The following is a 14951-nucleotide window of genomic DNA, read 5'->3' on the forward strand; positions in this document are numbered from 1 at the left end:
GCTGGTAACATTCCAGGAAAAGACAATTGGCTATCTTGTGCCTCCTGATAGAAGTACACATGACCTATGAAGCATTGTTGCCAAAAATTAAAAACTCAAATCTTATCAAGCCACTGGATCTAACGTGATTTACAAGAACAGAAGGCAGAAGAACTTATTAAATGATCCATGGAGATGCAGTCAACACAATGTGGGTACAGAGAAGTATACAAGTGACTTTGTTTCATCAGATAGAGGACAAGCAGGAGGAAGGAGAGGGAACATATACTGTCACTCCTTGGTATAGATGTGGGATTGGTTCCAGGACCACCCATGTATACCCAAATGCACACATACTGAATTCCTACAGTCAGTCCTGCAGATGCATGAAAAATTCCTACAGTCAGTCCTGCAGATGCATGAAAAATCTTATTTGCAGTTTTCTGCATCTTGTGAATAATATATTTTCTGTCAGCATTTGGTTGAAAAAAATCGATGTAAAAGTGGACCCACACAACTCAATTATGTTTAAAGGTCAACTGTAGATTAAAACACTTGAGATCAACTGAATGCATTTATGAACTGCGTTTGGATCCTGATTTGAACAAGCCAACTTAAAGTAGTTTGGAAATAATCAGTGACATTTGAATATTGACTGACTATCTGATGTTAATAAATTATTGTGATTTTTTTTTTTTTTTGGTGTAAAGATTTTAAGAGTCTATATCTTTTAGAGAAATGTACTGAAATGTATGCTGTTAAAATATATCTCAGTTTTGCTTCAGAATGATCTAATGGGGTTGACTGTAGAAGAAACCAAGAATCCGTTAAGTTATAGCTTAGTGATAGGCGCGTGGACATTCATGGTTTTGTTTTCTTTTGTTTGTGTTTGAAATTTTCTGTGATAAAAAATTTTTTTAATAAGTCTTACAACTCAGTAGTTTGTGATTGTTTTCCATATGTAATGAAAACTGACTTTCATTACTTTCTTGTAGCCTTACCCCTCGTGAATTCAACTCTTACGGAGCTCGAAGAGGTAATGATGCTGTAATGACAAGAGGCACTTTTGCAAATATCAAGCTTTTTAATAAGTTTATTGGAAAACCAGCTCCTAAAACAATTCATTTTCCGTCAGGACAGACGGTGAGGATGCACACAAAGTATTTAGACAATTCTAACTGGATCAAAATTCGTATTAAAGATTTTTGTGTTTGTTTTAATCTACAGCTAGATGTATTTGAGGCTGCAGAGCTGTACCAGAAAGAAGGTATCCCACTGATTATTTTAGCAGGAAAGAAATATGGTTCAGGAAACTCCAGAGACTGGGCTGCCAAAGGACCATATTTACTGGTATTGAATCTTAAAATTTATCATCTTAAGCTTCAAAGAGTTTTAAATGTTCCCTTTTGTCAGTAACATACTGTCAAAGTTTATTTGGATTTTTTATAGTTATTTGAACCTCATAGGTATAGAGGGTTTTGTTTGTTTGTTTCAGTGATCTTAGATAATACCTTGTACTCATCTCGTTAGTATCATTTTAATACTCTTGAGTTTGGTTAAACCTACATCAGTCTTATGTGAAGAAGTCAGCATAATAGAGGGAAAGGAAATTCTGTTTTAAACTGTTGTTTTATAATTATTTATACGTATTGATCTTTTTTTTTTTTTTTTTTTTTTTTTTTTTTTTGGTTTTTTGGTTTTGAGACCGTGTCCTTGTCACCCAGACTGGAGTGAAGTGGCACAATCACTGCTCTCTGCAGCCATGACCTCCCAGGTGCAATCAGTTCTCCTGTGTCAGCCTCTCAAGTAGCTGGGACTACAACCATGAGTTACCACCCCTGGCCAATTTTTGTATTATTTGTAGAGATGGAATCTCCCTATTTTGCTCAGGCTGATCTTGAACTTCTAGGCTCAAGCGATCCTCCCGCTGTGGCCTCCCAATGTGCTGGGATTACAGGCTTGAGCCTTTGTGCCCGGCCCCCACTGTTAATTTTACTTGCCTCCTTTTGATTTAATTTTCTCCGATTTGCCCCATTAGTGGGTAAAAGACTCTGAAGTAGTGGGCCAAGCTTCACCTTTTTTCCCCCTAAATAGGAGATTGTGGTGCCTGGCTGTCTGCCAGGAGCACATTTCTCCTGAGACTGTTTCCTTATTGCAGAGCAAATAGGCCATCTGCTGGGGGGAACAGTCGTGTGACATGTGCTTTTTGCCATTTCATACTGACAAGTGCTTCTCTTTACAATTGTAGCTTTAAAAAGGCTGAGACACATATCATGTAGGCCTCATTCTTATTTTAATCTTTAATATCTCCTTTCAAATGTAAATACTCTGAGGGGCTATAGGAATAAACCAAAATCTTATCCTTCTAAGATACTAATTATAAGTATTATTATGAGTATTAATGATAGGTATAGGTTCTTTTTTATCCTGGAAAGTGTTTTAGTGTTTGTATTTGATGTTGAAAGCTTTCCTCATATGGCAGGTGATGCTTGGCCCTCCATTTGTTAGATATTAAAAAACTGATTACAAGCCGTGGATGGGGGCTGGGTTTTGTCAGTTACTGTGCCTTACTATAGGTGATTGGGTGATAAGCTACCTTTTTCATTGAGAGATTCTATATGTCCTTATCTGTATTTTCTCTGAGGCCATTCAGTTTCTTCAAGGAAAGAGACTCGTTCAGGATGTAGACATCTAGTTAGTTTCCTGTTTCAGGGGTATTCTCAAGCCCCTATGCCCAGTGTTTGTCAGTCTAGAGAATGTATTCTCTTCCTTATTTCTGCTATAACAGAAAATGAGTAAAAAAATTTTTTAAAAAGAATATATTCTCAAGAGGGGTGATGGCACTCCCAAAGAACAGAAATTGGTTCTCAGGTGGTAAAAAAAAAAAAAATTTTACTTTTTGCACATGAAGTACAGATAAATATAGAGTACATAAAAAGATACACGGCATCTTAGTGGTGTTAAAATTTTGGAGAGAGGAGGTGAACAGGAAGACACAATTGTAGGGGGGGAAAGTCTTAAAAGACTCCTTAGGTAGACAGTGGAGAAAAAAGTTGAAAAACACAAGTCTAGAGCCTTTGGCTCATTTTTTTTTTCCAGAGAATAAACCTCTACTCTTGTGGAGTGGGGATTGAGCTGGATCTTACTGCTTTGTGTGACCTTGTAACCTGTATCCACAAGTATTCTGAGAAGCTCATCCTCTGAATCTCAATCCTTTTCCTGGGGCTTGTGTTGCACATTAACTCAGACCTTGACTGGTATCACTCTCTAATTTCATTTTATCATTCTGTGGTTTCAACATTGTCTTCTAAATCAGTTACCTATCTCTGTTTTCTAAATATTTATAGAATTCTCTCATCCTATTCCCTTCATTGCTATGGGCTTATACCCTCTTTATTATTGTTGTTACTTATATTTTTTGGAGACAGGGTCTCACTGTCTTGCCCAGGCTGGAATGCAGTGGCGTGATCTCCCTGCAACCTCCATTTACCGACCTCAAGTGATTCTCCTGCCTCAGCCTCCCTAGTAGCTGAGATTACAGGTATACCACCATGCCCAGCTAATTTTTCTGTTTTTGGTAGAGATGGAGTTTCACCATGTTGGCCAGGCTGGTCTCAAACTCCTGGACTCAAGTGATCCGCCCACCTCGGCCTCCCATAGTGCTGGGATTATAGGCATGAACCACTGCATCCAGCCTATTCTTGTTATTTTTTATTTTATTTTTTATTTTTTTTGTAGAGACAGGGTCTTTCTGTATTGCCTAGGCTGGTCTCAAACTCCTGTCCTCAAATAATCCTTCTGCCTCAGCCTCCAACGTACTGGGATTATAAGCATATAAGCCACTGTGCCTGGCCCCATATACCTTCTTTATTCCTTTATTTTAGTGGCATTTCAAGAGTGTTGAACACATATATTAGATCTGTCATATTTAAGTAGAAATCCTTCTGAGCCCTACTTTGGGGTCAAAGGAACCAGCCCATTTATAGAGCTCTTATGATGTGGTAGGCAGCGACAGTACTTAACCCTAGAGCAGCAGAAGGGGAGCCAGAATAATTTAGGGAGCTCCCTAAAAATTCAGAAAAATAATCTATAAAAAGTTTCTGTAAATACTTTGATAGAATATTGATGCAGTATGAGGTATTAGACTAAAAGTATTTAGAGAAAGGCCAAAGTAGATTTTTACCCCCTTTAAATGCTCAATAAATAACTTTCAGAAGTGATTGGAGGAAATAAAATGCACATTTATTACAGGGTGTGAAAGCTGTTTTGGCCGAAAGTTATGAAAAAATACACAAAGATCATTTGATTGGAATTGGCATAGCTCCACTTCAGTTCCTTCCAGGAGAAAATGCAGATTCCTTGGGCCTCTCCGGTAGAGAAACATTTTCTTTAACATTTCCTGAAGAACTGTCTCCTGGAATTACATTGAATATACAGGTATCTCTAAAATTTTCAAATATATGATTATGCACTCAAATGTTTATGAATTGAATACAAATCAATTGCTGTAAATTATATACTGAAGTCCCTTAATGCATGTTAAGTTGCCATTTAAGATGACTCCCTCCGCCATACTTAAATCTAGCTATGTTAATAGTTCAAGTTCTCTGAGGAAAAGTGGAAAGAACTGGATGCTTATACCAGAAAAAAGAACACATGGAGGGGAATCTTGACTTCCACTTAACAAGTGCCAGTTTCCTTTTCATGGTGGTCATTTTTTTGCTGTCCCAATCTAATTTTAACCGAGGCATACATACCACTCCAAAGAGAGGGCAAAGTTGAACGTTCAAAGTTAGAGCAAAACAGACTTTACAACTAAGAAAAAAGGGGAAAGAGTAGGAGTTATTGATTACATGCAATGAATATTTGGTGTAAAATGAATATGAATAGTGAGTATAACTTCCCTAATTAATAAGTCAAAATCTAAATGTAGCTATTTTTCTACTTAGCTATGAAGCCCATGATCAGGTATCTCAGGTGTTTTTCAAGCAGCAGAAAAGTTTCAGGTAATCAGAATATAAGAAATTAGAACCAGGATAAATCAGACAGAATATGTGGCAAGTATAGTCATTAAATATGAAGACAAATGGTCTTAACCACCAAGTAGCACCTGGAAGATTTACTTGCTCACATGAGATGTTTTTGTTTCTTTAAAGACAAGCACTGGAAAAGTATTCAGCGTGATTGCTTCGTTTGAAGATGATGTGGAAATAACATTGTACAAACATGGAGGATTATTAAACTTTGTGGCACGAAAATTCTCATAGTATCTACTTACCATGGATACCTTTCATAACTGATAACTGCAAAGCCTTTTGTGCTGGACCCAGGAATCCTTACCATGGAGCTGCAGATAGTCCCAGTATACTCACTTATCTCATCCATGGATGTAAATGATGATGAATCAACATAGTAACTGAAATGAAATCTTCTTGATTTTAAATAATATACGAATGGTGCTATTAACATTGCTAAAATCAACGTGTGAAGTGTGTTGTGGAAGAGACCTGTAAGTATGGGGGGGGGGGGGCGATATTTTATCAGACCATTTTGTAAATAAAGGCAGAATTTGTGTTGAAGATTCTTATATGAGTAACCTTCCTGGAGTTGTTTAGTTTTACACCAATAAAACTGTGTACTACTGTTTGTTGGTTTAAGAGTAGCAGATTGAAATACAAGAAGCCAGATTAGACTCTAAAATTGTGGTCATTGGAATCTCATTTATAAGTGGACCTTTTAAGTATATTAATTGCTCTTCAGAATTGAGCTGGACACATTTGGCATTCTTAGTTTGTCATATAATCAGGTTTATCCTTAGTCTAACTTCAAGGGATAGAACCTGCCTCAGGTCACAATCATTCTGTCCAGTCCAGCCAAGGTTCCCTCCACATACGAAGATGGACCATGGCAAAATACAACTGATTGTGTGGCACCATGTATTAGCAGTGGAAATACATATCACATATGACGCAGCCTTTAATGTTCCAGCAGTTTGCCACTGTGACTATCTGACAAGCCCCCCATGGCATTATATTAATTGGATTAGATTATTTTGCTCACCTTATGTAATACTGTAACTTCCTATAACCTAATATTTTCGGTGTCATTAACTAAAATTTCACACTCATAGTTGCTAAAGAGAATGTTATTTAATCATTAAACTCTGAACTGATTTCTTCTAGACATTTAAATTATCCACCCTCAATTATACGGGTACTCAACCCTATGCATTTTTTAAATGTTGCTATTTCTTCATTAAATTGATTTCCTGTCATTTTGAATCATTTATCACCTGCGATGCATGATTCTATTAATTTTGTTATGTTTTAACCAAAGCTGACTGTAAGGATAAAACACTTAAGTTGTTGCTGAGTACTATGTATCCTCAATATGCATGTCTGCCCATCACATCAAATGTTCTGTCAACAAGATGTTTGGCAATTTTTTAAAAAAAAGGTTGGAAAATTAATTATAGAAGGTTCTATACCATTTCTTAATTAAGAAATTTAGCAGGCTAAAGGTTAATTGTAGTGATTTTTTTTTCACATAGAGATCTTTCTATGACTTACTTAGTTACTGCAATTCAGAATTAGTTCACATTGCATAAAGAATTACTTGTTTTAAGCAAAATGCTGAAACTACCAAACCAGTGGATGAAGACCACTGAGAACTTTGCACATAATCATACAATCTTTTGAAAATATTTTGCAAATATGTGTTTAGACAATAAGATGGACTAGAGTTTGACAAAATGATTTCCTTATTTAAATTTTATATAAGTATTTTCTTCGACACTTTCAAATTATATTGTGTTCTTGATATATACTGTATATTTATTTGTCAGTGCATGTGTTTTTAATTTACATGAAAACATGAGTTAGGAGAAATTACAAGTTGAATGATGAAATGCCTGTATGTGCTCTGAAGAAATGGTAATTCCAGATTGTGCAGCAGGAAACAAATCTGTTTTGTTTTGTTTTGTTTTTTTGTTTTTTGAGACGGAGTCTTGCTCTGTCACCAGGCTGGGGTGCAATGGCATGATCTTGGCTCACTGCAACCTCCGCCTCCCGGGTTCAAGCGATTCTTCTGCCTCAGCCTCCTGAGTAGCTGGGACTACAAGCATGCGCTACCACACCCAGCTAATTTTTGTAGTTTTAGTAGAGACGGGATTTCACCATGTTGGCCAGATGATCTGAATCTCTTGACCTCGTGATCCACCCACCTCGACCTCCCAAAGTGCTGGGATTACAGTTGTGAGCCACTGCGCCCGGCCTATATTGTTTTGAAAGCATACTCTATATATAGTTATGGGCAGAGGCACAGGCATCCTCAGCAGCTGATTCAGGAGATGATGGTAAAGCTAGCTAACTATGAATTAAACATTCACATATCCAGTCTACCTAGTCCAGTAATAATACAAGCAAATCTTGTATTTCAGGAACAAATCAAGGTTCTCTTAATTTTTTGGCTTATATACTATGAAGTAAAAACTTGATAAACATGGTTCCAAATTGAGGAGGAGAGTCGTGGATGTATGTTTTAATATGTATACCTTATAATTCTGCCTCTAGCCAAATGCTATGTTTGCAAAATGTGGCATCTGTTAGTTTTTATTGTCTATATCTTCTTTTTTGACTATACCTGGATAATTTTGTATTACCAAAAAAAATAAGGAAGTGTAATGTCACACACAAGAAAAGCAAATCAGTGTTGTAAGCTTAAAGTACAATTTCAAAGGTCATTACCAACAGCAGGTTTTTTTTTATACTTTAAAAACATTATGCTACATGTCATTGCCATTTTCATATTTTGGGGTTTTGCTACTCTTATACAATGGAATCAATGAAAATGTCATCCAGCCACTGAATTGCCATTATTATATCTAAAAAGTATCTGAGATGACAGTTGTCACTATTTTATCTCCATGCTGACATTTGAAAGAAGGTACTAGTATCCCTCTAGCCAGAGTGCTCAGGTTTTCGTTGGTAATCAAACAACAGTTGTACTAAAGGAAAGTAAAGCTAGGACCTAAGTCAGAATCATAGTTGCCTGCATATATGGTAACAAGGTTGTGTTCATTTGCTTTCACAGTGATGAATGAGAGGATGAGGAGAAATTATTTGACATTTTTCTGTGGTTGAATAGAAGACACCTTTCTTTTGTCTTTAGGTTTAGGAGAAGATACTAAGATACTGGATGTTTATCCTATCTTAGTTTGATTGGAGTAATAAGAGAGAAGAGGAGGGTGGACTTTGGCTTTTTCAGTGTTTTTTCCCCTAAAGGGTGATATTGCTGATGTTTCTATCAATTTTACACATAATATGTGGCTATGACCATAATCTCACTTAAGTAACAGACAAAGTAATCACTTTGCCTATCACTAATAGACAAAAATCATTGTCTATTATTTAAAGCCAACAAAACAGTGTAACAGTTTTAAGTTCAATAATGTTAAGTATTGTATAAAAATATATTGGAGGCGAAGTTCAGTTGATGACAATTGTGTATATGTTACTGATGCTGTAAATTATTTTTAATAAAGAAAATTGTATTATCACATTTGATTCTTGTTCTATTTTGTAGTAGTTGAAAATAAAACAAAATGATGTAGGAAATGTGCTGCCATCCGGCTGGGCACAGTAGCTCATGCGTGTAATCCCAGCACTTTGGGAGGCCAGGGTGGGCAGATCACAAGGTCAGGAGATCGAGACCATCCTGGCCAACATGGTGAAACCCAGTCTCTACTAAAAATAAAAAAAATAGCCGGACATGTTGGCAGGTACCTGTAGTCCCCGCTACTTGGGAGGCTGAGGCAGGAGAAGGGCGTAAACCCGGGAGGCAGAGTTTGCAGTGAGCAGAAATTGCGCCACAGCACTCCAGCCTCGGCGACAGAGCGGGACTCCGTCTCAGAAAAAAAAAACAAAAAACAAAATGTGCTGCCATCCAGATACTATGTGTTCCTGTGCCTCTGTGCTACAGGAACAGGAGGATGCCTGCTCCCTGTGCTGCCTGTTCATTAATGTTCATGAAGCAAGTCATCGGAAGCTGGGAGCCAGGATCCCAGGTGTATTTGTTCTCGCATTGTATAAAGAAATGCCTGAGACTGGGTAATTTATTTTAAAAAGAGGTTTAATTGGCTCATGGTTCTGCAGGATGTACAGGAAGCATGATGCTGGCATCTGCTCGGCTTCTGGGGAGGCCTCAGGAAACTTACAATCACGGTGGAAGATTAAGTGGGAGCAAGCACTTCACATGGCCAGAGCAGGAGGAAGAGAGGGACAGGGGAGGTTCCACACACTTTCAAACAACCAGATGTCAGGAGAACTCACTATAGGGACAGCACCAAGGGGGATGGTGTTAAACCATAAGAAACTGCCCCCATAATCCAGTCACCTCCCACCAGGCCCCACCTCCAACACGGGATTACAATCCCACATGAGATTTAGGCGGGGACATTGATTCAAAAAGATGTATCCTTTCTTCCCACTATTATTAGCAACCTAAATGAGTAAGGTTTATTTATTAGAATTCAGTAATCATAAACCACAATTGGCACTTTATTAGAATTTTCTAAGGATTCCAATTTAGTATTCTAAGAAGTTTGCATTACAAAGGCTAATACCAACATAGGCACAAGCTGATAGTTTGAATATCCGCCTGGGAGGAAATTTCCAGCTTCATCAGTGTAGCATTTAGTTGGTTTACAGTTTTCACTTGATGCTAATTTTGCCTTTTAATTACAAAGTAGCTTCAGCTTTACCATTTTGATTTGATGTATGTTATAAACCTGTGTTGTATACTTGAAAAATGCATTTATTGCAAAAGCAAATAATTCTCACAAAATTTGCTTGTATAACAACAAGTGTGGGCCAGGCGAGGTGGTTCACACCTATAATTCCAACACTTTGGGAGGCCAAGGCAGGAGGATCACTTGAAGTCAGGAATTTGACCCCACCCTGGGCAACATAGCAAGGGCCTGTCTCTTAATAATAATAATTAGCTTGGTGTGGTGGTGTGCACCTGTAGTCCCAGCTACTTTGGAGGCTGAGGCAGGAGGATTGCTTGAGCCTAGGTTGAGGCAGCAGTGAGCTATGATTTATGCCACTGCACTCCAGCCTGGGTGACAGCAAGATCCTGTCTCTTAAATAAGTGTGTTGTCACTGAATTTTGTGTTTACGTGGTGGTAGTACTGAATTTTAAAGCATTTTTTTTTCAATATTTTCCATCTATTAATATCTGTATGGTCTGTGGCAGGGTCCCTTTTTATTACCAATATTGGTAATTTGTGTTTTCTTTTTTTTCCTTGATCAGTCTTTCTAAGGGGTTAGAAATTGAATTAATTTTTTAAAGAGCCAATTTTTTATATTGTTTTCTGGTTTTTTGTTTGGTTTTGGGTTTTTGTTTTTTTTTTTTCTTTTTTTGAGATGGAGTCTGGCTCTGTTGCCCAGTCTGAAGTGCAGTGGCACGATCTCGGCTTAATGCAACCTCCACCACCCAGGTTCAAGCAATTCTCCTGCCTCAGCCTCCCGAGTAGCTGGGATTACAGGCATGTGCCACCATGCCCAGCTAATTTGTTTTATATTTTTGGTAGAGACGGGGTTTCCCCCTGTTGGCCAGGCTGGTCGCAAACTCCTGACCTCACGTGATCAGCCTGCCGCAGCCTCCCAAAGTGCTAGGATTACAGGCGTGAGCCACCGTGCCGGGTTTGTTGTCTTTTATTGGTTTCTGCTCTTAAGTGTTTCCTGTTACTTATTTAATTTCCTCCTTTCCCCCAGCTTTGTTAACACTTTTCCTCCAATGTAAATGTAAATATTTAAATTTTCCTCAAGCGCTGCTTTAGCTGTAGCCCACTGTGGAGACTAAAGCCAATTTTGAGCATTTTAAACAACTTGTAATATATAAAGGAAGTATCATAAAACTGCTGGGATATTTTATGGGACATTGTTTTATAATGTAAAATCATGTCTATAATCTCACTGCAAATTGTTCATTTTGTTTCACTCCAGTTTTTTTTTTTAATCACTGAGCTCTTTAAAAAAAAAAAAAAAAAAAAAAAAGCCTGGCTTCAATCAGTTCTCCCACCTCAGCCTCCCAGACTGCTGGGACTACAGGCATGAGCCACCATGACCAGCCACTGACCTATGTTTGAGAGCCACTACGTAAAACTGCTCCAGTAGCCAACTGAAGAAACGTTAATACAACGACATGACATTTTTTTCACCCCTAGAAACCAGTCTCACTATGTGGCCCAGGCTGACCTCGAACTCCAGGGCTCAAGCACTTTTCCTGCCTAAGCCTCCTGGAGTAGCTGAGACTATAGACTTGCAACATCACGCCCGGCCTAAAATGAGATATCTGGCCAGGCACGGTGGCTCACGCCTGTAATCTCAGCACTTTGGGATGCCGAGGCAGGCGGATCACGAGGGCAGTTCGAGACCAGCCTGGCCAACATAGTGAAACCCCGTATCTACTAAAAATACAAAAATTAGCTAGGTATGGTGGCATGTGCCTGTAGTCCCAGCAGTCTGGGAGGCTGAGGTGGGAGAACTGATTGAGGCCAGGCTTTTTTTTTTTTTTAAAAAAAGAGCTTCAGTGATTAAAAAAAGACTGGAGTGAAACAAAATGAACTTGGGAGGCTGAGGCGGGAGAATCGCTTGAACCCAGGAAGTGGTGGTTGCAGTGAGCTGGGACCACACCATTGTACTCCAGGCTGGGTGACAGAGCAAAACTCCGTCTCAAAAAAAAAAATGACAACACGTCTTGTCTACGTTGGTGCAACTTTTTAAAATCATGATATCCAGCCAGGCGCGGTGGCTCACGCCTGTAATCCCAGCACTTTGGGAGGCCAAGGCGGGCAGATCACGAGGTCAAGAGATTGAGACCATCCTGACTAACACCGTGAAACCCTGTCTCTACTTAAAAAAAAAAAAAAAAAGTACAAAAAATTAGCCAGGTGTGGTGGCGGGCGCCTGTAGTCCCAGTTACTCAGGAGGCTGAGAGACAGGAGAATGGCGTAAACCCGGGAGACGGAGCTTGCAGTGAGCCAAGATGGCGCCACTGCACTCCAGCCTTGGCAACAGTGCAAGACTCCGTCTCCAAAAAAAAAAAAATTCACGATATCCAATGTTGGCATTATTGAGAGGAAAACATGATTTGGCAACATGTATTAAGAGGCTTAGACCGGGTGCAGTGGCTCACGCCCGTAATCCCAACACTTTGCTAGGCTGAGGTGGGAGGATTACTTAACCCAGGAGTTCAAGACCAGCCTGAGAAACATGGCGAAACCCGTCTCTACAAAAAATGAGCGGGGCGTAGTGATGCGCGCCTATAGTCCCAGCTACTCGGGAGGCTGAGGCAGGCGGATCCCTTGAGCACAGGAGGCAGAGGCTGCAGTGAGCTGAGATCGTGCCACTGCACTCCTGAGCAACAGATTGAGACCCTGTCTCAAAATAAATAAATAAAAAGGCCTCAAAAGTGTTTATTATCTTATTCCTAGTAATATGACGCTGAGCAGTTTAAACACATAAAGTGCACGAAAGGTTTATGTATGAGGATATTCTTTAAAACAAGGAAATGGTCACTTAAAGTGAAAAAGGCAATTTACAAAGTACATTTTTTTTTCTTTTTTGAGACGGAGTCTTGCTCTGTCGTCCAGGCTGGAGTGCAGTGGTGCAATCTCGGCCTCACTGCAGACTCCACCTCCCAGGTTCAAGCGATTCTCCTACCTCAGCCTCCTGGGAGCTGGGATTACAGGGGTCTGCCACCATGCACGGCTAATTTTTGCCTTTTTAGTAGAGATGGGGTTTCACCATGTTGTCCAGGCGGGTCTCAAACTCCTGAACTCAAGTAATCCACCTCCATCAGCCTCCCCAAATGCTCGGATTACAGGCGTGAGCCACCGCACCCTACCAAATACAATATTTCAAAAGAATTCACGGAGTGGAAACAGGCACATACCAAAGAGGCAGTTGTGGATCCAGTAGCCCTGCCTCCAATTCTCACAATTTACAGATTCAATCTTAATTCCCATTCCCTCATCCCAAGAGAAGTAGAAAAATACCAATATAGCTGGAATAATGTCAGGTGGAAATAACTCAGAAGCCACTCAAGGGAAAAGGCATGCAGAGGTGCCTAAGGGAGCCAATAGGAATTGATTCCAATTCTGGTTACAGAAAAATCCAAGTCAAAATTACTCTTTGACAATCTAAAGGAATGAGATATTAATTATGTTCCCCTGGGGTTGTGAAAAACAGCCCTGCCTTTTGGAGATTAGAAGTGAAGCAGGTAAGAACCATATCTAAAGCAGGGGAAGAAGCCTCCCTCAGTAGGTGGTTGATAGGGGTTTGAGAATCATCCAAGTTAATCAGGGTGACTATAGATAATCCGAGTGTGTTATATCCTGACAGAAAACAGGGTGGATGTGCCTTGGCAAAAACAAAATAGAGACCAAGTTGCAGGCATGAGTGGACCAGTGCCCATGACTCTCTTCCAGTAGCCTACAGTAGATAGAGTGCTCTGACTTACCCGAGAAGTCCTGCTTGGCTGGAGAAGGGCATCAAGCTATTTATCAGTGCCTCATGCCCTTGACAGTTAAGATCATGAGAGGTTTATTTTAGAGAAAACAAACTTGACAGGGGCGTCTGCCCAAGTTAGGTCAGAGGCACACTCTTACAGACTAAGTAAGTTTTTAAGGATTCGGGGTGGGAGAGTTTATCAGAGGCTTGGATTGCTTCTGCATCTCTTTGTTGCGCTTATCTGGGAGGGAGAGTTGTGTGTCCCCGTACATCTTTCTGCAGCTGCAGGCATACCTACCCCCGAGTCTCATTTTTGTATTTTTAGTAGAGAGGGGGTTTCACATGTTGGCCAGGCTGGTCTCGGGCTCCTGACCTCAGGTGATCCTCCCACCTCGGCCTCCCAAATTGCTGGGATTACAGGCGTGAGCCACCTGCGCCCTGCCTAAACTGTTCGGGTTCTAACATTCCAGCATCTCCCTGCGGAACGCAACCAGGCCTTACTCAGGCCTTCCAAACAGGACTCTTGCAGTTCCTGGGGCTGGTCTGGGGTCGAGTCTCCCTGGGGCCACGTTTTCTAAACGTATCACTTCCAGGATACGTGCCTCCAACAGAAGGAGGGAAGGCTAGGAAACAAAAACGTGGATGCGGGTGAGGAGCTGTCAGGGTTACCGCCACGACAACCTGGACCCTGGGGAACTCGGAGGTGCCACTCAAGAGCCGAAAGCCTGCCCACTCGGGGTGGGGCGGCAACCCGGAGAGCCAGTCAGGAATAAGGGGTCCGATTCTTGAAAATGTAGCCGAATTCTGACTGGGATACTCACTGTGAGAAGGCGGGGCAGAGTTGCAGAAAGTCAACGGAAGTCGGATCTCTGAATTTCTGTTCTGTTCTGTAGCAGCCTCCTAGGCGGGGCCAGGAAAAAAATCCCGGTCTCCCGGCCTCGCCCCGCCTTCCAATAGTCTGCGCTGACTGGGCGGCGAGGGACCGGGGGAGCCAATCAGAAGTCAGGACTCGCGGGTCTTGGAGGAGGGGCGCGGGGGCTGCGGCCTCTGCTGACCCTGCTGTACCTCCTGGCCACAGTGCCGGGCCGAGGGCGCAATACCCGGCTGCTGGAGAGCGGGATCCACCCCAGGACGTCGGGTCGCTGCGGGTGAGCCAAGGAGGGGAAAGCAGAGACGAGCCCCGCGTCTCCGCTGCGGGAGTCGGGGGCGTCCCCGAGGGCAGGGAGTCTCGCTGGGAGTGTGGAGCTGCGAGTCCTACGCCTCAGGCTCCTCCAGTCCGCGCCACCCTCAGCTCGCTGCGTGCGTGATGGGCAAGTCACCCTTCTCCCCGGACCTCACCTGTAACCTAGGAGGGCTGAGCTGGTCCCCCAGAATGAAAGCGTGGCACCCGAGAAGCTGTCGAGAGCAGCCCTCCCAGGTCTGTGTGGGGTCGCTGGCCGAGGACTGTGCCGGCGCCTG

At 41.3% G+C, this 14951-nt stretch overlaps 2 protein-coding genes across 5 annotated transcripts in view; both read left to right on the forward strand.

Annotated features, from left to right (window-relative positions):
• Positions 1 to 8536, forward strand: part of IREB2 (iron responsive element binding protein 2) — a 63347-nt gene extending 54811 nt beyond the window's left edge. Inside the window, exons 19-22 of the mRNA XM_008015718.3 lie at positions 975 to 1122; positions 1207 to 1329; positions 4231 to 4416; positions 5136 to 8536. Of these exons, the coding sequence (XP_008013909.1) occupies positions 975 to 1122; positions 1207 to 1329; positions 4231 to 4416; positions 5136 to 5246 (568 nt within the window). The 3' untranslated portion in view covers positions 5247 to 8536. The remainder of the gene's footprint in view (positions 1 to 974; positions 1123 to 1206; positions 1330 to 4230; positions 4417 to 5135) is intronic.
• A 5970-nt stretch (positions 8537 to 14506) lies between these two features.
• HYKK (hydroxylysine kinase) overlaps positions 14507 to 14951 on the forward strand; it is a 32805-nt gene continuing 32360 nt past the window's right edge. For 2 of the 4 annotated variants that reach the window (XM_008015708.3, XM_073012365.1), the window contains exon 1: positions 14534 to 14641. The gene's annotated coding sequence lies outside the window, so the exon portion shown is untranslated. Of the gene's footprint in view, positions 14642 to 14803; positions 14911 to 14951 lie in introns of those variants that run through there. The other 2 variants (XM_073012366.1, XM_008015710.3) reach the window with 2 other exon arrangements.

Source organism: Chlorocebus sabaeus, chromosome 26, assembly GCF_047675955.1.
Source record: "Chlorocebus sabaeus isolate Y175 chromosome 26, mChlSab1.0.hap1, whole genome shotgun sequence".
Taxonomy (NCBI): Eukaryota; Metazoa; Chordata; class Mammalia; order Primates; family Cercopithecidae; genus Chlorocebus; species Chlorocebus sabaeus.